Raw genomic sequence first — 25702 nt, 5'->3', positions numbered from 1 at the left:
CATGGGTGAAAGATTTATTCTAAGTGCAAGATGGATCATGGATTTTAATGCAACAGAATAGGAACAGTTCAGATTCCGTATTACCATTAATAGGGATGTGATTTCAGATTTCATACTGCTATTAATCTTTAGGAAGGAAGCTACCACTTAACTGAGTTTTAGTGTAGCATCAATGGTGAATATCTGTAAGTATCTAAAAAGACTATTAAAATACTTCTTTCTTGGGGCACCTGGGTGGCTCAGTGGGTTAAAGCCTCTGCCTTCCGCTCAAGTCATAATCTCAGGGTCCTGGGATCAAGCCCAGAGTCGGGCTCTCTGCTCAGCAGGGAGCCTGCTTTTCCTCTGTCTCTGCCCGCTGCTCTGCCTACTTATGATCTCTCTCTCTGTGTCAAATAAATAAATAAAATCTTTAAAACAACAACAACAACAACTTCTTTTTTTGCCAGCTACACACCTGTGAGACCTGACTTTTTCCATATACTTAAACCAAAACAACACACAGTATATACAGCAGATAGGAGAATGCAGTTGTCTTCTATTAAGCCAGATATTAAAAAGATTTTTTAAAGTGTGAAACAATACTATTAATTTTTAATTTTTGGAAACTGTAATTATTTTCCACAAACATGTTAATTAAGTTTACATGTGATAGGCTTATTGGTACTGTTAAGTAAATATTTTAAACATTTCTCAATTTTTAATAGTGAATATTGACAGATATACTCTACAGAAACAAAAGCTGCTTGAGTTTCTCAATAATTTTTAAGAGTATATAAAGGAGTCTTGAGACCAAAAAATTTGATAATTTCTCCTCTACTGTAACTGACACTAACCCACAACAAATTTTAAGGTTAATAATAAATTTTCATCCAAAGATAATCAGTGACCCCAGTTTGATGTTTGTTGGGTATACGCTTACTGACACTGACTTCAAAACTTCTCATTACTTTCAATCACAATTCACCCAACTAGTAAAATCACGCTTTCTGTTCTCAGGAGACCACTGTGATGGATGAGTGAAGGTTACAGCCAAGACAAGAGAGTGGCATGACAACACTGTACATCCTAGTCTGAAAGAGAACGTCTTCATCCACGGACCAGTCTTCCTAGTCTAACACAGTACTCATGAGCTTTTTTTCTTCCCCCCAAAAAGCTATCATTTTTATTAATTAACTGGCTAACACACTTCTGTAATACTTTTCCTTTAAATTTTTTGGCTACGTACTCTTTAATTGCCTTTTTATACAACAATTGTGTATTTTTTAAGACATTAAAAAAGTTTTCTTTCCTCTTTGCTCTCAAGTGTGCTTTATCAGATATTAATACAGCCACTCTCACTTTCTATTGATTAGTATTTGAATTACACGTTTTCTATCTTTTTACCTTTAACAACTCTACTGACATACAATTCTCATAACATACAATTCACCTATTTGAAGTGTAAATTCAATGATTATTTATAGATTCACAGATACCGCAACTGTCACCACAGTCAATTTTAGAACACGTCATCATATCAAAAGAAACCACGAAGCCTTTAAATATCACCCGGCTGCCCTCCATCTGTGCTCTAGTCCTTGCCAACTACTAATCGACTTTCTGTCTCTAACAGATTTCCTTATTCTGAACTTTCTGCATGAATGCAGCCATCTAATATGTGGTCTTTTGTGACTGGCTTCCATTACGCTAAGGGTCATTCAAACTGCAGCATGTTATCAGTACTGAACTCCCTTTAATTGGCAAGTAGTATTCCACTGTATGGATGTGCTGCATTTTGTTTATCCACTTGACAGCAGATGGACATCTGGGTTATTTCTACCTTGTGCCTATTATGAATACTGCTACCCACATTTGTGTGTGAGTTTCTGTATGGACATATGTTTTCATTTTTCTAGGGTCTACCCAGAAGCAGAACTGCTGGGTCAGATGGTAACTCTATATTTAATTGTTTGAGGAACTGCTAGACTGTGTTTCACATTGTCTGCACCATTTCACAATCCCAGCAGGGGATGAGGGATTCAGTTTCTCTACAGCCTCACCAACATTTAACTGACCTTCTGAGTCTAGCCGTCTTGGTGCATGTGAAATATACCTCAAGTGGTTGTGATGTGGATTTTTCTAATGACTACTACATGAAAAGATGCTCTACGCCTTTACATGCGCTCACTGGCACATGGAACCATGTCAATTCAAATCCTTTGAATTATTTGCCTTTTTACTGTTAAGCTATAATAGTTCTTTATTCTGGACGCTACACCCTTAGGAGATATATGAATTGCTAATATTTTCTCCTGTTCTCTGGCGGGGGAGGGGTGGGGGGGGCTGACTTTTTACTTTTTTGAGAGTGCTCTTTGAGCCTGAGAGCTTTTATGCTTGGTAAGGTGCAGTGTATGTACTGTTCCTTTTGTTACTTGTGCTTTTGGTGTCATGTTTTATTTTTATTTATTTATTTATTTATTTAAAAGATTTTATTTATTTATTGGACAGAGAGAGAGATCACAAGTAGGCAGAGAGGCAGGCAGAGAGAGAGGAGGAAGCAGGCTCCCCGCTGAGCAGAGAGCCCGATGTGGAGCTCGATCCCAGGACCCTGGGACCATGACCCGAGCCGAAGACAGAGGCTTAACCCACTGAGCCACCCAGGCGCCCTGGTGTCATGTTTTAAAAACTGCTGCCAGGTCCAAAGTCATGAAGCTGTCAATCTGTTTTCCTCTAGGAGTTTTACAGTTTTAAGTTCTTTTATTTAGGTCTTTAATCCATTTTGAATTAATTTTGTGTATGGTGTGACACAGAGGTCCTATGAACTCTTTAAAGCTTACTAATTATTTACACTATTCTAGATTAGTAACAATTTATCACAATTAAGGACAAAGAAATGAGAAGAGGAAGTAAAAGGTACTAAGTTTCTGAAATGAGTCATGAACCAAGAGGAAATTATTATTTTTTTTTTTTTAAAGATTTTATTCATTTGACAGACAGGGATCACAAGTAGACAGAGAAGCAGGCAGAGAGAGAGGAAGGAAAGCAGGCTCCCTGCTGAGCTGAGAGCCTGACATGGGGATTGATCCCAGGACCCTGAGATCATGACCTAAGTAGAAGGCAGAGGATTTAACCCACTGAGCCACCCAGGCACCCCAAGAGGAAATTACTTTTAAATGGCTCTCTTTTAGGCTTTTTTTTTTTTTTTTAAAGATTTTATTTATTTGACAGAGAGAGATCAGAAGTAGGCAGAGAGGCAGGCAGAGAGAGAGGAGGAAGCAGGCTCCCTGAGGAGCAGAGAGCCCGATGCGGGGCTCGATCCCAGGACCCTGAGATCATGACCTGAGCCGAAGGCAGCGGCTTAACCCACTGAGCCACCCAGGGGCCCCCTAGGCTAACTTTTAATGACACTTCTTTCCTATACGCCCAAGGGCCTGGGAAGAGGGTGTGGGAATCAACACTAATAATTTACTTTATAAGGGGCACCTGGGTGGCTCAGTAGGTTAAGCCTCTGCCTTTAGCTCAGGTCATGATCTCAGGGTCCTGGGATCGAGTCCTGCATCACGGTCTCTGCTCAGCAGGGAGCCTGCTCCCCGCCCCCACCCTCTGCCTGCCTCTCAGCCTACTTGTGATCTCTGTCAAATAAATAAATAAAATCTTTAAAAAAATTTTACTTTATAACAAGAGTTTTTTTTTTCCCCCCAAATATGTCATTTATTAAGATTCAGAACATGATTTGGCTACTCTATTATTTCTAAATATATCTTAAATGAATTCTGATTTTTGAAGGCATTTTGAAGACAGTGCAAACACGGAGGTCCTTATTATTCATGAATTGGTATCCAACTCAACTTGATAAAACAAGACAAAATTCCTTATAAATATTCTGAGTGATCGCCTTTAAAAGAAACATTTAAAGAAATGGTGTTGCTTAACCCAAAAAGGGTAAGAATGATCTCTAATCTTTCTGGGGTTCCCTAAAAGGCATGGATGGCAGGGAATGCCACTATCACAGTAATGAGCAGAGAAAAAATAAATTCAAAACACAGCAATAATGGGACAGTGGTCTCATTTTTGTAAATATAAAGACCTCAGCATCATTAATGCCACCATCTCACAGACACACACAGACACACAGACACACGCACGCATGCATCAAGATAACTACCCTGAATAGGGCCCATTAACAGACCTTTTGTGGAAGAGCCAAGAGTTATGCAAATCTATAAGCTAAAGGGGCACCTGGGCGGTTAAGCCTCTAGACTCTGGATTTCAGCTTGGGTCATGATCTCGGGGTTGTGAGATCGAGCCCTCCTTCCTACTCTACTCTGGTGTGGAGCCTGCTTAAGATTCTCTCTCTCTCTCTCCATCTGCCCACCCCCCCCTCCAAAATCTATGAGCTTGCAATGAATATCCTTGTCAAATTCAGCACATGTGTCACAGTTTCAGGAAATAATGCCAAGATACACAGGAGGATACTCACAGGAGAGAGTTTCTGGATAAGGTCATGGGCAACATGGACAAGGTTTTTGTCTTCATGGAGACATTTCTGAAATTTTCTGCTCTCCTCATCTTCTAGAAGATCAAAATCAATGGCGGCATCCAGTAAGGCCTGAATCAACCCCTTCCAGGACTTCAGGGCTGGAACCTGAGGTGCCACCGCAGCACTAATGCCTGTTCCAATCACCAGCACAAGTTCCCGAGGCTTCTTTGTTTTTAAGCTTGGAAGCAGCTTCCTGAAAAAGTCAACCAAACGAAGAGGATTGGGAATGTCCAACAGATAGGAGGCACATGGAAAAGCTGTTGAAAATCATGGTTTTCAGCTGTCACTTTCATAGTTGCAAAGAGGATATTAACAGTTTCTGATACCTCTCCTGAGTATCTTAAGCAAAAAGATCAGAATATTGTGCCAGGACTTGCTAAAAACCTATTTCAGGAATCCTAAGAGGCAATCTTGCAAGTTTTTTTTGTTTTTGTTTTTGTTTTTTTAAAGATTTTATTTATTTGACAGAGATCACAAGTAGGCAGAGGCAGGCAGAGAGAGAGGAGGAAGCAGGCTCCCCACTGAGCGGAGAGTCCGATGCGGGGCTCGATCCCAGCACCCTGGGACCATGCCTTGAGCCAAAGGCAGAGGCTTTAACCCACTGAGCCACTCAGGTGCCCCCTAAGAGGCAATCTTAAAAACAATTTTCTCCTTCATAGTTCTTTCAATCTAAGAAAACCCACTTACAGTAGGAAAAGATCCAATAAAATTACAGCCCAGCTGAGTTCTGCTAACTAAATTATATTTCAAACCAACATTAAATTTCAAAAAACATGGATTCCAGAGAGAAAAGAAATCCATACAAATTAAATTCCTATTGTTGAGACATAAAACAAGAGATGAAAGAAAGCCAAAGCTAAGCTCAATTTTGTAAACACTAGTACGATAAAATTGAGCATGACTAAAACTGAGAATGAGACCATCAAGTATGGGAACACATTTCACTTCCATTTTGTTCTAGATTTCTATCTGCAAGGCAAAAAGGTAAAAAAAGAAGAAGAAGAAAAAAAGTAGCTAACAGAATTCTGAAAACACGGGAGCTTCACGTTACCTAATAAACAAAGCTATAACTATTCAATAGATACGACAAGAAGTGGAAAACATTCCTTTCTTACCATGACAAGCACGAGTTCTGTCTTGAAGAGAAGTACAGACAAAAGTTTTGTGTTTTGGTTCTCCATACCCCACTCCACCCCACCTCCCACACTTCAGTCTGGAAACTACATTAAAATACGTTTGAAATATATTTACTCACTTTAATTTTTGCTGATGGCAGGTGTTTTCCAAGAAACTGCCTTTCTCAATTTTTTGTCAAAATAAAAGAAAAAGGATTTGCATTTTGGCATAACGTAAGAAATGGTACTTTAAGCCTTGGGAAACCTGTTTTGAGGAAACAAACCTTACAACTGCCTTCCCTATTTCCAACTCCAGCATTTGGTCATTCAACAAATATGAAAAACTTACCAAGTACTGGATACTATGGTAGGTACTAGTGATGTTTCTTTCTTTCTTTCTTTCTTTCTCTCTTTCTTTTTTTTTTTTAAGATCTTATTTATTTATTTGTCAGAGAGAGAGAGAGAGAGAGAGCGAGTGCGCGCACGCGAGCGCCCACAGGCAGGCAGAGTGATAAGCAGGGTCCCTGCTGAGCAAGGAGCCCGATGCAGGACTCGTTCCCAGGACCCTGGGATCATGACCTGAGCCGAAGGCAGCGGCTTAACCAACTGAGCCACCCAGGCGTCCCATTAGTGATGTTTCTATGAATAAAATGAAGTCCCTAATCTCAAAAGTTTAGTCTACTGGAAAAGACTGATAACAGATATCAGAAGCAAATGACAAAAATGAGTTTCAGTTCAAGGCAATCAAGATATGGAAAATACACAAATATATACTCACAGAAAACTTCTAGAGGGATTCACAAGAACTATAAATAGTGGTTAACTCTGGGGATTGGGGAGAATAAGGATTTTTACTTTTCACTTGATTATACTGTATTATTTGAATTTTTTTTTCACCTCTTCCATTATAGGTTTAGGGTGTAATTTGCCTAATTTAAAATTTCTAGTTAAAAAGGAAAAAATCAGCAGTTGTGTTTCATTTCTGATTCTTCCTAAAACCACTAAGTAATTTTTTTAGAAGGCATAAATTCATAAAACTCAAAATAGGGAAAGATGACAGCAGACAACACAGGCCAACAAAATTTTAGAGGAGTTGTACAGTAAGAGATGATTCCCTCTATAGAACTTTGGGAGTGTTCAAATAAATCTGAAGGCAGAGGGGCAGGTGGGGCCAAAACAGAGAATTTGCTGCAAGGCCATATTAGAAGCAGTTAGAACTCTATGACCAGAGGCCTGCTTTCTAGAGAGGCTATACTAGAGGGTTCTGTATCTGAGAACACTGTGCACAGCTTGGGAAAGGGAATTAAGTAAAAGTCAATATATGAAATATAAGACTCCCCTGCATCCTTCTCCCAGAGGAAGACTCTCAGACAATGGCAGTCAACCTTAGAACTGCACCCTATGCCCCCCATCCAGGATTCCTTTTTTGGGGAAAAAGGCCAGCATGAGAGAAAAGACCCACACATTCTGATAGGTTGGGATTCCTCAGTTACAGAATCTGGCCCATGGCTGACACCCATAGTGAAGCCCATCAGTGACCAAGTCCCTTATGCACACATAGGTTCTCAAACTGGCTTTTTAGTGTCTTCTCTTAAATGTGAGCAGACAAAGAAAGGTCACTTTTCATTTGAACAAAGCCCCCACTGTGAGAGTTACACCTAAACAAACTAGCAGATAGAAAGGAATCTGCTGGAGGCACCTGGGTGGCTCAGCCCTAGTTAAGCAGCTGCCTTTGGCTCAGGTCATGATCCAGAGTCCTGGGATGGAGCCCAGCATCAGGCTTCTCCCTCTCCCACTCCCCCTGCTTGTGTTCCCTCTCTTGTGTGTCTCTCTTCATCAAATAAGGAATAAAATCTTAACCAAAAAAAAAAAAAAAGAGAGAGAGAGAGAAAGGAATCTGCAGGAAAGAAGTGACAATACAGGAAAGAGAAGAAAATTGGAAAAGAAAACAGTATCTCATATAGATTTAAAAACAAAGGTATATTTGAAAAATGAACAAAATACTATAAAAAAGGGATGGGCAAACAAATAGATTTCCTGGAAATTAAGGTTGTCATGAATAAAAAATTTGTAACATTGGAAGAAAACAGGAAATCTCTGAGAAAGTATAATGATAAAAAAAAGCAATAGAAAACTAGAGTCTTGGGGCACCTGGGTGGCTCAGTCGGTTGTGTCTGACTTGATTTCAGCTCAGGTCATGATCTCAAGGGCCACATTGTTGGGCTCTGTGTTGGGCCATGTAGTCTGCTTAAGATTCTCGCTCTCTCAGGACGCCTGGGTGGCTCAGTTGGTTAAGGTCTGTCTTCGGCTCAGGTCATGATCCCAGGGTCCTGGGATCGAGCCCCACGTTGGGCTCTCTCCTCCTCGGGGAGCCCGTTTCTTTCTCTCTCTGCCTGCCACTCCCCCTATCTCTCTCTCTCTGTAAAATAAATAAAATCGTTAAAAAAAGAAAAAAAGAAGATTCTCTCTCTCTCGCCCCCACCCCAAGCTCACATACACTCTTTTTTTCTCTCTTAAAAAAAGAAAAAAAAGAAAAAAGAAAATTACAGAATCTTATTGCAAAAGGTCCAACATCCAAATTACCAAGAGTTCTACTACAAAGGCACAATACAGAAAAAACTGTGAAGGGAATTATCAAATAAGAAAAAAATTTTCCGAAGTGAATTATCAGTAGCCAACTTGGAAAAGGCCACCTGATATCTAGACTCATATGAAGGCACATCACTGTGAAATTTCAGGTTGTTGAGAATAAAATAACTATTCTGCCTCCAATGAGAAAAGAAGAGGTCCTGTAACACAAAGGACTGGGAATCAGCAAAGACTCATTATTTTGGCAGGAATACATAGCTGCTGGCTGAGGATGAGTAATAATTTCATAATTCTAAGGAAAATGATTTCCTACCTAAAATTCGACACTCAGCCAAATCATCAAATAAATGGACAAATATAATAAGGACATCTTCAAATGTCTCCAAAAACTCTTCTGTGAATCCTTACTAAGGGTGCATGATGAGAGTATTTTTCAGCAAAATGAAGGACCACACACCAAAAAAGGGCAAGACAATATCAAGGAAAGAGAGGATCCAAAACAGGAGAGATGTAAAAGGAATTCTGGGGGTCACGGGAAAGGAAAATGGCAAACCATCAGCAATGCAGCAGGTCTGGAGAATGAAAACGGAAGGAAAACGGAAAGGAAAAAAATCCATGAAACAATGTAAACTAGTAAATTACTGATGAGTGTCAGCATACCTAAAAGATTTTTTTTCTGTCACAGAGTTTGAAGATAAGCTGATAGGTACATAAAAAACAAAGCAAACAAACAAAAAAAAAACAGAGAGAGAGAAAGAGAGAATAACTTGGTGGAAAAAATGAACAAGAAAGTATAATCAAACCACTGTTAGGCTCAGCTATGAATACTATTAATACAGTCATATATGTAACTATTAGAAAACTGACAACCAAACACTGTGATATAAAACACCAGGGAAATGTGGAAAGAGTGTTTTATGTGTGTGTAGGGTGGGGGCAACATGTGTGGAGAGGCTCCAGGAGAGCAAGCCTAATCCTCATCTTCATTAGTTGGAAAATAGATAAAACCAAAAACTAAAAAATAGCAGTAAATAGACAGCATTTAAAAATATGGATCCAAGTATTAGAAGAAACAGATAAAAAAGCTGAAAGTGATTATCTCTGGAGAGGGACAAGGCATTATAAGCTTGGAGTACTGACTTGGAAATTATGTACATTTATGACCTTTTTAAAAATAAAAGTTAAAGCCAAAACAAAAATGATTTTTATATGAAGGTCAATATTAATTTGTGAAAACAACTGGGTTTTGGGCAAATCTGTTTGTTATTTTTTGTCATCTACCGTTAATGGCAATTTACTAAATGTTCCTTGATTCCCTTCCCTTGTTTACCTGGGCTTTTTGGTGGGGGGTGCGCCATCACTGAAGAATCCAAGAATCTTGTCTATATCAGAGGCCTGGCTCCCTGTAGAAGCCATCCAGTTTCTAAAATAGATTAAACACCACAGACCACAATTAGATCTGTAATATATACCATTTAAAATAGCACACACGTTAAACAGTTTTAATGAGATGTATACCCTAAAGGTGTTCTAGAGGTTGTCCCTGCTCTACAGAGATTCATTAGTTAATGAGCATCTCTAACTTAAAGAATTAAATTCATCTGAAAGAAATTAACCTTGAAATTATGACTTTGGTACTCCATACTGTCATCTTGCTTCTGTTACTAAAGGCTCCCCCCAACCCCTTCTTCCCAAAACAAAACAAAAATTGATGTCAATTCATACCAATTATTGGGCACGACTTTGTGGAGCCCAAGAAATACGTGCTATTCTCCCCTGAGACTGGCTTGGGAAGACACAGGGAATAAAAACAATCCATGGGTAAGTGCGCTAATAGACCCCAATTATCCATTTACTATCAACTAAAGAAATCATCGAGTCAAGAATAGAACAATCAATACTAACTTGCTGATTGTTAGACACTCCTTATTGCTGAACTACTATGTCCTCACAGGCAGTGAGGCACGTCTCCCTAGCTGAACACACTGGACTCTGAGACTCTGTGATAAACGGGAAAGGTATTATCAAAGATGCGTGAAGAAGGACCCATTTTGTTCAGATGATGGGATAACTAGCAAAAGTAAGAGACTTACCATGGATTAGAGTGAAAATTATAATGAGAAGTTTTAACCACACAAAATGTTAGTAAATTTGCTAAATCTAAGGACCATTCATTCTAAAACAGCAAGATTTTAAATAGTGTGTACATACACATCCAAAAAAAGATAATACAAGAGTACCAGAGTTGTGGATGTTTTATTACTGTTCTATTGTCAATGTTTAGAAGTAACCCAGGGGCGTCTGGGTGGCTCAGTGAGTTGAGCATCTGTTTCAGCTCAGGTTGTGAGCTCAGGGTCTTGATTTCACAGGTCATGCGATCGAGCCTGACACGGGGTCTGCTTGAGGATTCTCTCCCCTTGCCCCTCACCCCAAGCACCTCCTCTCTCTAAATAAATAAACAAATCTTTAGAAAGTGAATTACTACTAATTATTTCAAGTTTACTATTTTATAGAAAGCTTTTTCTTTATGTAAACATTTTCTAAAGTTTGCTGAATTAATTTTTCTGGTAAACAGACGGCTCCGTTCCTTACCCCATACTGTTTCACACATAATGGAATTCTTTGGTATCATAATCATTAGGAATACAGGAATCTCAAAATCATAAAGTGAGTTAGGAAGTAGGCCATTGTTCTAGTCACATCTTTGATTCTGTTGGTGAGAAAGCTGGGTCTCAGAGAAGACGTGTGACCAGTAAGTTGTGCCTTCATTATCATTGGAAATGCCTGTTAAATGTACGTGTTTTTAAAAATAAGGTCTACTAATTAGCTTAAAAGACAGTATATATTTTCAGGCTCTAAACTCAAATTGCTGAACCGGAATCTCCAGAATCTTCAGGAAATTCTTATGATGAGGCAAAAAGGAGACATCCAAATAAAATGCAGTGATTTTTCTACAACCCAGCTAACTCTGTTAAATGTGGGACATTTAACACAGCAGGCATACCATCTGCTATATATTACAGTCAATACCATCCCAGTTTGCTAAGAGTTAATCACCAATAAAATATTTCCATTAAGTTTTAGTTTATGGAAGTCATTTTCTACTCTCAAGTCCAGTCTGTGCTTCAGATTGGAGAAGCAGTGTAGGAGAGTGGTTACTTCTACATTACGTGAGATGACCCATTAGCTTGGGGATAGTTTTTAAAAATACACAATGAAAAGTGTGTATGCTCATGCTCTTTCCTTAAACACGGTTCTAAAAGGCCATGATGTGAACAAATTAAACCCATGCAAAAAATACTGTGTATTAAGAAAGATTAAAGAAAAGTAAAAAGGGAAGTAACTTAATGTTATTAAGTTGTGAAGACACAGACATCTTTAGAATTCAGTGCTCAGTTCAGCTACTAAACCAATTTCAGCCAACTGTTAGTGTTTACCACATGCCAAACACAATTTACAAATATTAACTAATATAATCCCTATAAGCTTATGAAATACCATGATTACCCTATTTTAGGGGTAAGAAAACTGAAGGACAGGAAGGCTGGATAGCATAATTCAAACCAAGGTGGTCTGCCCCCCAAGACCATGGTCTGAACCATTCTATTTATTACAACCTAAAAACACTCTCGAAGTAGTAGCATCTCACCTTTATGTTAATTTGTTTTTAATTTGCAGGCCAAAACTATCAAAAAAGAAAGATCCCACATTCCAGAAAGATTTACTCAAAATAATTCTGTGTAATGCTTGACAGCTGCTACGTGACCAGGCGCGCTGTTGATGGAATCATGGCACCCAGTTAAAATGAGAAGCTAAACGAAACAGCTTTTTCTGGTGACAAGTGCTGTGTTTGTTACATATCCCCTACTACCACTAATCTACCTAGACCGGTCCTATCATTCTCTCCTGGAAAATATGCTAGGCCACTTTTGCTAGATTCTAACAGATGATAAATTCTTGATGTTTACACCTGAATACTAAGCTTTCTTATTTTTTTTTTTTCCTTTACAGAGTCAACTATTCTGAAGGTCCACTCATTCTACATAATTTAAGAGAATTAAATATGGCCAACAGCTCCTAACAAGTTGTTACTGCAATGTTTTGAGTCCTCTTATTTAGGAACTGAATGAGACGAAATTCACTATTGTCACATTATATTTCATCATATACACATCCTGCTTTGTAACACGATAACATCTTTCCTTCAGGCTAAAGCATGCCTCATACACTACAATCTCACATATACACCCAGTGGCATCAAAGCATAAACCATATCTTATTTCTTCCAGAGTACTGTTTCAGAAAAGAAAGAAATCCATTTTAGTGTTTACCCTATAAAACATGCAGTTACTTACAAAAAGCTTCCACACGGATTATGAAAATCTTATAAAGAATTCCTAACATGTATCAACTAGTTCACACATTAACTTCTTTATGTGATCACTATTTGAGCTTTTCATTTCAGTGGGACTTGCTATGTACAGCAGAGGTGGGAAAAGTTTTTCTGCCACAAGACAAAGGCAATTACCTGTGGCAGTGTCTTTGCTACTACAATTACTGCTAAAGCCACCAAAAAATCCTTCAAGACCAAGCAAGAGAGCTCAGCAAAATAAAAGTCAGATATTTGGTAAATGCTGAGAAAAGTAACAGCAACCTCATTAAATTTTGTAAGGCCCAAGTCTGCATATAAGAAAGGACACTTACACTTTGAAACCTGTCAGCTTGTCAGGAAATAGAATGCTTCCATCTGGTGAATGAAAGGGAAAAACCAAGGCAAGTGTTTTGGGAAAAACCCACTGAAACACGGAAAAGGGACAAGAAGAAAGAGGTGGTTAGGAGACTGAAATTAAATTCATATAAACCAGCAGACTTGTGGATTTGAAAACATTAGCAAATCACAGTAGCTCTTGCTTTCCTAGCATCTGGGTGGTGCAATGATAGCAAAATCTGGCTCCTTTTCTAGTTCAAGAATCAGAGTAAGGTCTTTTCCTGTGCCTCCAGTGTGAGGTATTCAGCACAAACAACTGGGAGGCCAGAAGGAACTCAGAATACATCCTGGTTTATGGGTGGATGGAATAAACCAAAAGGAGAGAAAAGTTCTAATGATGACATTTTTGCCTAGAAATAAAAGATTTACAAATGACTAGCTTGGGGAAGTGATACCTTTCTTGCCTTAAAAGATCGGTTGTATTTACAGCATGCTTTTCCCCATTCTATTTTAAAAATAAATAATTAAATAAAAGGGTGGTAGCTGGGTGGCTTAGTCAGTTAGGGTCTGCCTTTGTCTTAGGTCATGATCCTAGCTAGGGTCCTGCCTGGGAACAAGGCCAGCATCAGGGCTCCCTGCTCAGCAGGGAGTCTCCTTCTCTCTCCCTCTGCCCCTCTGCCTGCTTGTGCTCTGTCTCTGCTCTTTCTCTCAAATAAAGAAATAAAATCTTTAAAAAGATAAAACAAAATCCAAAATGGTATCATAATGTACTTAACATGTTTTTTAAAAAAATAAGACCGTGACTAGAATGAAGACTGGCTTATTTCTCTAGCATAAACACCTAAAAGGGTTAACTTCATTTTTTAAGGGAAAAAGATAGTCATCCTCCAACTTGGAAGAAACCAAATCCCTCTAGTTGTGGCTTTTGAACTAATTCCAACACATCTGGTTTTCAACAACTATGGGGGAGGGAGAGAGGAAGAGATATCCAGTGTAAAGTCCTACAAAGTGTACTCAACCAGCTTGTTGACAATTAACAAATCAAATGTTTTACTCAGGTCATTGGTGAATTCAGTTCTATAATGTAGGCTGTACCCTTTCTTATCAGTGTATAAAACAAATTTTCCATTTTCTTCCTTCTAACACACACACACACAGACAGAACTGATATAGAGGAATTATATCTACACGCGCTAGGGCGGGATTCCTGTGTAGCCCCTCTCGAAGCATTTCCTCTACCTCTGCTTAACTCAGTTTGCTCTTACTTCCGTATCTAAATTGTATGTGCCTGACATCCTCTGTGTTCTGTCTGATAAGATCTGCATCACACTTATTTCCTGAAAATCTGCTGTAACGTAGTCACTGATAAAATGTCAGACTGAGGGCACCTGGGTGGCTCAGTGGGTTAAGCCGCTGCCTTCGGCTCAGGTCATGATCTCAGGGTCCTGGGATTGAGTCCCGCATCGGGCTCTCTGCTCAGCGGGAGGCCTGCTTCCCTCTCTCTCTCTCTCTCTGCCTTCCTCTCCGTCTACTTGTGATCTCTCTCTGTCAAATAGATAAATAAAATATTAAAAAAAAAATGTCAGACTGATACTACCTACTCTTGATATTTTACCAGCAAAACACTGACCCATATAGGAGCAGTATATGAACGACCTCATTAGAAGTAGGTTTCTGAAAGACTTTAAAGAATAAGAGGTTTGCCCCAAATTCTAGAAAGTCTTTTTTTAAAAAATTTTTTAAAAAGATTTTATTTATTTATTTGACAGAGAGAGATCACAAGTAGACAGAGAAGCAGGCAGAGAGAGAGAGAGAGAGGGAAGCAGGCTCCCCGCTGAGCAGAGAGCCCGATGCGGGACTCGATCCCAGGACCCTGAGATCATGACCTGAGCCGAAGGCAGCGGCTTAATCCACTGAGCCACCCAGGCGCCCTAGAAAGTCTTTTTAAAAGATTTTATTTATTTGTCAGAGAGAGAGAGAGAGAGAAAGATAGGCAGAGGGAGAGGCAGACTCCCCACTGAGCAAGGACCCTGATGCAGGACTCAATCCCAAGACTCCGGGATCATGACCTGAGCGGAAGGCAGACAGATGCTCAACCAACTGAGCCACCCACGCACCGCTAGAAAATCTTTTAATTCAAGTCCTAAGATCAACCATGTTGATATTCCAGGAAAACGAGCTCAGATGTTTCCATGTATATATTTCATGTATATATTTCATGTTTTCATGGTATTTTCAATTATAAAACCAAAGTAACATATCACGTACTGGGAACAAAACTGTTTCAAGAAGGAACAGTAACACATCCAAATTAAAACTTCATTTGAATTAGAAGCTGGTGTCTACGGCCATACCACGCTGATCGCGCCCGATCTCGTCTGAATTAGAAGCTGGTGACTAAAGTTGATGATTTTACCGTGCAAAGAATGATAACTTCCTTGTCACTGCTCTCTCTCCTATGAAGCTTCTGAGAAGGTATACCCTGAAAACAAGGACACATGTTGCTAAGGAAGGAGACTTTTTAATAAAATATTTTCCATGTATCAAGTAGTACAATCACACAATTTCATCGCAAATGGCAAAGGGTACTCACTGAAAATGAAATTAAATAAATCTTCAAGGGCAAGATTTTATGTTCTAGGGAATCTCTGAAAACTAAATCCCTCCTCTGAACAGTGTGGGTTATGTATGGCAAACAATGTCAAGGGCTTCCTTTTCAGACCAAAAGATACCAAGAGACCACCATACTGCTGCATACAAATGCAGGTTCATCCAAGTTTGGGCATCCCAGAAGATCTCATTATAGAGGATCTCTCTCTGAGTTAAAATCTGAACAGCCTTAAAGAAGGGAAGACTTTTCTGTAGCAACAAAAATAAAAATGTTTATTAAGAATTAAAAAAAAAAAAAAAAGGATATCCCACCTCACTTCCCCCCTTTTTACTTTCTTGAGGATTTCTGACTTCAAACAGTACTGAATTTGACAATTTAGAAAAAAGTTATATTTTGACAACATAAAGCTTGGCAAATGTTATGATTAAAAAACCCTAAGTCTACCTGAATGTTAACAGTGATTAACTGTATTCATGGTCAATCTGAGGTGAAACACCTCAGAGGTCCCTACAACAACACTGGCCATGGAATCCAACCCCATTAAACAGCAAAACCAAGACAGAATATAAGATACAAAGTAGATTTGTTCTATAATTATTCTTAGAGTTAACTAAAAGGAAAATAACATGTTCTTCATTAAGATAAGCAAAGAGAAATCACTCAAGTCCAATTTATTCATTACTTTCAAGTTCATGTTCAAGTGCATAAACAGATAAAAAAAATAATTGAATAGATACCCATCTTAGGTTCTTAATTATGTTTAAAACTCAGTTATCAGAATACCATAAACTTGCTTTGAGTGTATTCAATTTCTTTTTTTAATAAAGATTTTATTTATTTATTTGAGAGAGTGAGAGAGCACGTGCACAAGCCGGGGGGTGGGGGCAGAGGGAAAGGGAAAAGCAGACTTTCCACTGAGCAGGGAGCCTGATGTAGGGCTCGATCCCAGGACCCTGAGATCATGACCTGAGCTAAAGGCAGATCCTTAACCAACTGAGCCACCCAGGTGCACCCATATTAAATATCTTCTGATCTTGTCACATAACAGCTGTAATGTCTACTAAATGTCAGGTTCTTAAATTTCCCACTTAGAAGGGCAATGGAGGGGTGCCTAGGTGGCTCAGTCGGTTAAGTGTCTGACTTTGGCTCAGGCAGTGATCTTCTGGTCCCAGGATCGAGCTCCACGTAGGGCTCTGCACTCCACACAGAGTCTGCTTGGGATTCTCTCTCCCTCCTTCTCCCTCTCCACTTCCCAACAGCACACACACTCTAACAGATAAATAAATCTTAAAAAAAAAAAAAAAAAAAAAAAAGAGTGGCAATGGAACTTAAAAAATGTGGCTTTTTTAGAGGCTTAAAAACTGAGGCAGTCTTTTCCCTTAAAAAAAAAAAGAAGAGGGTAGACTACTAAATTTTGGGGTGATTCATATGCAATCCTATTTGGAGGAAGAAGAGAAAAAGCCCTGCAAATTTTTTAAAAACCGATTCTAATTGGCAGTTCTATGAACACATACCATTTCCCTTTTTTTCAGCGAGAAGAAAGTATAGCTCATCCTTGAACAATGTGGGAGTTAGGGGCACAACCCCCTTCATGAAGTTGAAAATTCACAAATAACTTTTGACTCCCCAAACCACTGTTGACATAAGCCTTACTAGTAACATAAACAGTTACTTAACACATATTTTCTATGTTATATGTATTATATACTATATTCTTATAACAAAGCAAGCAAGAGAAAATAAAATGTTAAAGAAAATCACAAGGAAGAGAAAATACATTTATAGTGGTATACTGTATTTATCAAAAACAAATCTGCAGGGGCACCCGGGTGGCTCAGTGGGTTAAAGCCTCTGCCTTTGGCTCAGGTCATGATCCCAGGCTCCTGGGATCCAGCTCTCTGCTCAATGGGGAGCCTGCTTCCCCCTCTCTCTGTCTCTGCCTGCCTCTCTGCCTACTTGTGATCTCTGTCTGTCAAATACATAAATAAAATTAAAACAAAAACAAAAAACAAATCTGCATATAAGAAAACAATTCCATTTACAAACTGCACCAAAAATTAAAATACCTAGGAATAAACTTAACCGAAGAGATGAAAGACCTGTACTCTGAAAACTATTTACCGCTGATGAAAGGATTTCAAGATGATGCAAAAAAATGGAAAGACATTCCATGCTCAAGTTGGATGAATAAATACTGTTAAAATGTCTACACTACCCACAGTAATCTAAAGATTTACTGCAATCCCTACCAAAATACCAATGGCAATTTTCATAGAACTAGGATAACCAATCCTGAAATTTGTATGGAACCACAAAGACTCAAATTAGCCAAAGCAATCTTGAAAAAGAAAAAACAAAATAGGAGATACCACAACCCCAGATTTCACATTATGTTACAAAGCAGTAATAATTAAAACAGTATGGTACTGGCACAAACACAGACACATAGATCAATGGAATAGAACAGAAAACCCCCCAATAAACCCACAATTATAAGGTCAATTCATCTTTGACAAAGGAGGAATGAATATACAATGGGAAAATGTCTGTTCAATAAACAGTGTTGGAAAAACTGGACATCCACATGCGAAACAGCGAAAGTGGACCACTTTCTTTCACTACACACAAAAATAAACTCAAAATCAATTAAAGACATATATGTGAGATCTGAAACTATAAAAATCCTAGAAGAGAACACAGGCAGTAATATCTTGGACACTGGCTGTAACATTTTTCTAGATATGTCTCTTGAGGCAAGGGAAACAAAAGCAAAAATAAATATTGGGACTACATGAGCATAAAAAGTTTCTTCACAAGAAAGGAAACAACCAACAAACCTAAAATGCAACCTACTGAATGGGAGAAGATATATGCAAATGACAAGTCTGAAAAGGATCAGAATCCACAATATATAAAGAAGTGCTACACCTCAACACCCAAAAAACAATCCAATTAAAAATGGGCAGAAGCCATGAACAGACATTTCTCCAAAGACATACAGATAGCCAAAGACACACTGATGATGTTCAGCGTCACTCATCTCAAGAAAATGTAAATCAAAACTACAATGAGGGGTGGGGCGCCTGGGTGGCTCAGTGGGTGAAGCCGCTGCCTTCGGCTCAGGTCATGATCCCAGGTCCTGGGTTCGAGCCCCGCATCGGGCTTTCTGCTCAGCAGGAAGCCTGCTTACTCCTCTCTCTCTGCCTGCCTCTCTGCCTGCTTGTGATTTCTCTCTGTCAAATAAATAAATAAAATCTTTAAAAAAAAAAAAAACTATAATGAGGGGGCGCCTGGGTGGCTCAGTGGGTTGAGCCTCTGCCTTCAGCTCAGGTCATAATCTCAGGGTCCTGGAATCGAGCCCCACATCAGGCTTTCTGCTCACCAGGGAGCCCGCTTCCCCCCCAACTCTCTCTGCCTGCTTCTCTGCTTACTTGTGATCTCTGTCAAGTAAATAAATAAAATCTTAAAAAAAAAAAAAAAAACTACAATGAGATACTCACTTCACACCTGTCAGAATGGCTAAACAAAAAAACACAAATCACAAGTGTTGGCAAGGATGTGGAGAAGAAGGAACCCTCTTGCACTGTTGGTGGGAATGCAACCTGCTGCAGCCACTGTGGAAAACAGTATGGAGGTTCCTCAAAAAATTAAAAATAGAACTACCCTACAATCCAGTAATCGCAGTACTGGATACTGATCCAAAGAATACAAAAACACTAATTCAAAGGGATACATGCACCACTATGTTTACTGCAGCATTACTTACACCAGCCAAACTATGAAAGCAGCCCAAATGTCTATCAATAATTGAATTGATGAAGAAGAAATGGTATATACATAAAATGAAATATTACTCAGTCATAAAGAATCAAATCTTGCCATTTGCAACAACATGGACAGAGCTAGAGAATATAATGCTACTCAAGATAAGGCAGTAAAAGAAAGGCAAATACCGTAAGATCTCACTCATGTGAAATTTAAAAACAAAACAGGGGCGCCTGGGTGGCTCAGTGGTTTAAAGCCTCTGCCTTTGGCTCAGGTCATGATCTCAGGGTCCTGGGATCGAGCCCCGCATTGGGCTCTCTGCTTAGCAGGGAGCCTTCTTCCTCCTCCCGCTCACTCGCTCTCTCTCTCTCTCTCTCTCTCTGCCTGCTTCTCTGCCTACTTGTGATCTCTGTCAAATAAATAAATAAATAAATAAAATCTTAAAAAAACAAAACAAAAACAAAGAAGCAAAGGGGAAAAAAAAGAGACAAAACAAGACGCAGACTTTTTTTTTTTTTTTTTTTTTTAAGGAGGCTCCATACCCAGCGTGGAGTCCAACTCTGGGCTTGAACTCACAACCCTGAGATCAAGACCTGAGCTGAGATCAAGAGTCCTATGCTTAACCAACTGAATTAACCAGGCACCCCAACAGTCTCTTACCTATAGAGAAACAACTGATGGTACCCAGATGAGAGGAGGTGAGGAGGGAAGAGTAAAACTGGGAATAAGGATTAAAGAGTACACTTATCATGATAAAAAAAAAAAAAAATCTACATATAAATGGACCCATGCAATTCAAGCCTGTGTTTCAAGGTCAACTGTAGAATGTTTTGCTTCAGCAGGTCAAAGACCCATGTGTCTGAGCATTTTCTTTAGTGGTCTTACTTCAACTTCAACTTCGTGGGAAACTAGGGTAGAAAGAATGTACAGCAATGCATAGATAGGACTCAAAAAAAAAAAAAAAAAAAAAAAACCCACCCCAAAACAACAACAACAAAATGACAAATTGGGAAAGGAATCGATGAAAAAGAATTAAGAAATTTAAAAAAGATACTCTATGAAAAGTAAAATTCAGAGGCATGGGAAAAGATTACGGCAGGCATGGCTGGAACAACTCCAGTGATCGTGCTGGGTAAACTGGATCTTTACAAAGCACACAGTGGGTCTGAAACACAGGGCAATGAATCCATGCACCGATGTAAACCACCCGGCATGCAGGGGACTTAGGCAATACTCCACTAGATTGTCATTGATTAGGACCTTACGAATGTAGCGTGATGATTTACACTGGAAACTCTTAAACACAAGGAAAACTTCACAGAATCAAAAAACAGAAAATTAGAAAATGAGACCACCTAATTAAAAATGTTAAAAGGATTTAGAGCTACTGAGTTTGGAAGAAATAAAAGGGAAGTAAACCAAACCTGCTCTTATAGGGCAGTTTCCCTAAGGATTTCCTAAGCCCAATCCTCAAGACTATCCTTGCTCCTTTTAGAGACAAGAACCTTTGGCACCTCTACCATCCTTTGCTACAGAACAAAGGCTTTTGGCTTCAACCTGGAGACCTATAAACTGGAATGGTAAAGTTTCAGCTTTTACTAAATGCTAGGTCTTAAGAGCATGTGATCCAACATCATTTCTTATTCACAGAATAAGAGATTTTTGTATGTTCAGCCGATCTATGAAATGAACTTAGATTTTGTGTTACTTTGGAATTATCTAATTCAAGACATGAGTGTAGGTGTTCATTGATTACCATCTACAGAACATTCACAGGATGGAAATTCTTAGTCCTATCATGGTATCATGTATTTTTGGCTTATGAACTTCTTTGAAATTGACTGATGAGAAATTCCTTCCTAGAAAGCCGAGGAACTCCATCCCTCTCTCTGGACACACTAGCCTCCTTCCTGGCACTCATATAGGCCCAGTACACTCTGGTCTAGGGGCTTTTGTTTGTATTGGTCGTTCCTTCTGCCTGGTATGCTTTTCCCAAGTTTCAAGTTTTTGCTCAAATCATACCTTCTCAATGATGCTAGCCTGGCCACCCTACTTAAATTTGCCACCTCTCCACTTAATGCACTAGCTGCTCTACTTTTTAAAGATTTTATTTATTTAGAGAGAGCATGTGCATGAGCAGGGGTAAGGGCAGAAGGGGAGGGAGAGAATCCCAAGCAGACTCGGCACTGAGCGCAGAGCCCAACGCAGGGCTCAATCCCATGAGCCTGCAATCATGACCTGAGCCACAAAAAGGAGTCAGATGCTCAACCAACTGAGCTCCCCAGGCTCTCCTAACCATTTAACTTTTTATTTTAAAGCCCATACCACTAACATGCTAATTACATTTATGACAAGCATAATAAATATACTAATTATGTTCATTATTTGTCACCTGCCTCCTCCCACTGGGAAGTAAGCTTTTCAAAGGTAGGAATCTTTGTTTATTTCACAATATATCCCAAGATCATAGAACAGAGGGCTCAGTCTGTTGAGTGTCTGCTTTTGACTCAGGTCATGATCCCAGGGTCCTGGGATTGAGCCCTGCTTCTCTCTATCCCTCTGCCTGCCACTTCCCCTGCTTGTGTGCACACTCTGTCAAATAAATAAAATCCTAAAGAAAAAGACAGACTCCATATATTTGGGCGCCTGGGTGGCTCAGTGGGTTAAGCCTCTGCCTTCGGCTCGGGTCATGATCTTAGGGTCCTGGGATCGAGTCCCACATCAGGATCTCTGCTCGGCGGGGAGTCTGCCTCTCCCTCTCTCTCTCTGCCTGCCTCTCTGCCTACTTGTGATCTCTGTCAAATAAATAAATAAAATCTTTAAAAAAAAAAAAAAAAAGATCCTAGAACAGTATCTGGCACACGGTAGACTTTCAGATTTTACTGACTAAACTAACTCAAATGCAAAATGTTGCTCATGATTTGAATTACAAGAAAGAATTTCCTGTATTACAGACAACACATTTCCAACTAAAAGAAATACCCCATTAATGTTTTTAATGTAGCAAAAACCATGAAGACCACTTCTTTTTAAAATGGAACATATGGGAAAAGCCACATTCCTGTGAACATGGCGTGCACAGCAAATCCACATCCAGACTATCATTTTCCAGATATGGTAATGATCATAACAGTCAGTGACAGTAATCTGATTCTAGCTGACAAAAGAAAGATTTCAGACTTAAGGTTTCAAGACTATCCTCTGACACTAACTGAACATTTTTATATATAAATCATTTTATTTTTGTAACTCAAGTTTCTGACATCTACGATGTAAACTGATGCTTAAGGCAAGAACTCTTTCTGGCAAATGACTCAAGAACATCTGTATTGCAAGACTAAGAAATCAGTTTCTGTATTTTATGTATTAAATCTATCTGAAGTGCTTTCTTTGTGCACGACTAGAGAAGAAGAAAAGCTTATACAGAGGCAAAAGGGATTTCAAAACACAAATAGGATTAAGTCACAGTTTAAAAACATTCAATGGCTTCTCACTGTGGTTAATAAAATGAAACTCCTCACATAATAGCTACAAGACCCAGCTTGATCTGACACCAGCAGTCCTCTTTCTAACACCCCACCCACCCCTCTCCCTCATACACAGACTCTAGAGCCACATAGGGCACACACACTTTCCCGGCTCACGCACAGAACATGGCTTAGGGTGGTATATATTCCCAATATTCCTGCCTTCCTCCCATCCTTGAAGCCTCAGCTTACCTGTTACCTCATGGAGTCTGCTTATCTACCCCCCTCAACCCCATTTACACTTCAGCTCCTTATCTGCATCTCTTAACACTTGCAATGACAGGCCTCTCCCATAAGAATAACTGTCCTCTTTTAGGACAAGTACAGTCTGTCTTATTTATCTTCCTATCCCCAGCCCCTAACACGTTCTGTTATACAGTAAGTGTCTAGACAGCGCAGTTAAATGCTCAAATACTTGCTGACTGAAAGAGTATATGCCCACTATGAGTTAATTTGAGGTCTAAGAGATCAACAGATACTTTTAATTTTATAAGCTGTAGAAACAGAGTGAATGGGTCAAGCTGAAGTGTTGCATCTTTCATGCCAAACAAAACCTTCTGTGACTGATCTCCACCACCCACCTGTTTTAAGACTAATGTTCAGTGCTACACATAGAAATTCTCACCTGCTTTGGAAATCCTCATCTTTTGGTTTACTCCCTCCCAACTACATGAGAAAGAAACTAAGATTACATAATACTTTTGTGAAAAGCCTATAGATTTGCTTTATAAAACAAAGCTATGTGCACTTAATTCTGCCCACTTTTGGGGTACCTGGGTGGTCAGTCTGTTAAGAATCTGCTTTCCGGGGTGCCTGGGTGGCTCAGTGGGTTGGGCCTCTGCCTTTGGCTCAGGTCAGGATCTCAGGGTCCTGGGATCGAGCCCCGCATCAGGCTCTCTGCTCAGCAGGGAGCCTGCTTCCCCCCCACCGCCCCCACCTGCCTCTTTGCCTACTTGTGATCTCTCTCTGTTAAATAAATAAATAAAATCTTAAAAAAAAAAAAAGAGTCTGTTTTCCCCTTGAGTCATGATCCACGGATCCTAGGATAAGCCCCACATCTCACTGGGCACCCTGCTCAGCGGGGAGACTGCTTCTCCCTCTCCTACTCCCCCTGCTTATGTTCTCTCTCTCAAATAAATAAGTAAAATCTTTAAAAAAATCTTTTGTCCACTTCTTTTTTTAAATTATTTTTATTAACATATAATGTATTATTTGCCCCAGGGGTACAGGTCTGTGAATCGTCAGGCTTACACACTTCACAGCACTCACCATAGCACATACCCTGTCCACTTCTATTGTACAGTTTTCCTATGGCCTGATCATGACTCCATTCTGTATATGCTTACAGTTTAGAATAACAGGGATTGTATTAGTCCCAAACTGTTGAATTTTCACATTCAACTACCCATTAAATGCCAGGCACTATGCTAACAATATTACTATTACCACACCCACCTCACCGCCACTAAACACTGTATCGTATTTACAATGAGCCAGGCACTGTTGTCTACGCTTTACAAATGTTCACTCTTCTATGAAGTGGACACTATTATTATCACATACCACAGATATCACAGATAATGGAACTGAGGCACACAGATGCTAACTAATTTGCTATGGGTCACACAGCTATTAACGCATTAGCTCTTAACACACTGGGAGACTGAAGGCCACATTGTGAAGACACAATGGAATATGGTCTCACCAAAGATGATTAAGATCATACCCTGAAGGGTCATGCCTTTTTTTTTTTTTTTCAAAGATTTTATTTATTTATTTGACAGACAGAGATCACAAGCAGCCAGAGAAGCAGGCAGAGAGAGAGGAGGAAGCAGGCTCCCTGCTGAGCAGAGAGCCCGATGCGGGGCTCAATCCCAGGACCCTGGGATCATGACCTGAGCTGAAGGCAGAGGCTTTAACCCACTGAGCCACCCAGGCGCCCCCAAGGGCCATGCCTTTAAAAAGCCTTGCCTTTTAGGGGAGATAGAACTGTAAACAAATATTTATAACACATTTGTGCTAGGTTTAATATACTTGCATGAGGTACAGGAAAGATCAACAATTGTGCTCAAGGGAGATCAAGAAAAGCTTTATGGGAGACAGATACCACCATGGGAAAATTCAGTGAAATAATCAGTATTCATCTTCCTTTAGGTCTTGGAAGCATCTGACATTTAACTCAGTTCTCTTCTGGATATCAGATTTTCCTGAGTCTCCTCCTGTCCCACTGGGGTAAGCTCTTTTCCCTCTATCCCATCCCAATATTCAGGGTCCTCAGCAAACTGCTTTAGGCTCTCCATCGGGTCACTTCACATACCCTCCCCACCCCCACCAGCTACTCCAATGGCTTAAAAATACCAACTAAATGCTAAGGACTTCCTTATCTCAATCTCCCAGCTCAGACCTCTCCTGCGTTTGAGACCCAGGAGACACCTGGATTACACAGCCCTTCACAACTCAAACGTACTTTCAGACATACTTCAGACTTAAAGGTCAAAAAACAGTTCAACAATCTGTACCTTATCATGTGTTGTTAGGTCTCTGACCGGCAGAAATAATCTCTGGGTCACAGGGCTATGTGATTATTTCCCTCCTTCTGTTTCAAGACCAATGCAAGTATTTACTGATTTTGAAAGAACAGTCATATACTTTATGAATGCGCTTGTAAGTCAATTTCGATCATTCTTTTTTTTTTGTTTTGTTTTTGTTTTTTTTTTTAAAGATTTTATTATTTATTTGTCAGAGAGAGAGAGGGAGAGAGAGCGAGCACAGGCAGACAGAAAGGCAGGCAGAGGCAGAGGGAGAAGCAGGCTCCCCGCCGAGCAAGGAGCCCGATGCGGGACTCGATTCCAGGACACTAGGATCATG

The 25702-nt window shown here is 39.6% G+C and overlaps 1 protein-coding gene across 6 annotated transcripts in view; it reads right to left on the bottom strand.

The window, feature by feature from the left end:
* FAM118B (family with sequence similarity 118 member B) overlaps window positions 1–25702 on the bottom strand; it is a 51479-nt gene that overhangs the window by 18265 nt on the left and 7512 nt on the right. For 3 of the 6 annotated variants that reach the window (XM_047693889.1, XM_047693892.1, XM_047693887.1), the window contains 2 exons: window positions 9554–9646; window positions 4460–4712 (listed from right to left, as the gene is read on the bottom strand). In XM_047693889.1, coding sequence (XP_047549845.1) covers window positions 4460–4712; window positions 9554–9639 — 339 coding nt within the window. In that variant the 5' untranslated portion in view covers window positions 9640–9646. Of the gene's footprint in view, window positions 1–4459; window positions 4713–9553; window positions 9647–15199; window positions 15266–15347; window positions 15414–25702 lie in introns of those variants that run through there. The other 3 variants (XM_047693890.1, XM_047693891.1, XM_047693888.1) reach the window with 2 other exon arrangements.

The sequence above is a fragment of the Lutra lutra genome, chromosome 10 (genome assembly GCF_902655055.1).
Source record: "Lutra lutra chromosome 10, mLutLut1.2, whole genome shotgun sequence".
Taxonomy (NCBI): Eukaryota; Metazoa; Chordata; class Mammalia; order Carnivora; family Mustelidae; genus Lutra; species Lutra lutra.
Note: the sequence above shows the minus strand (reverse complement) of the source record. Positions and strands in the feature narration are given on the sequence as shown.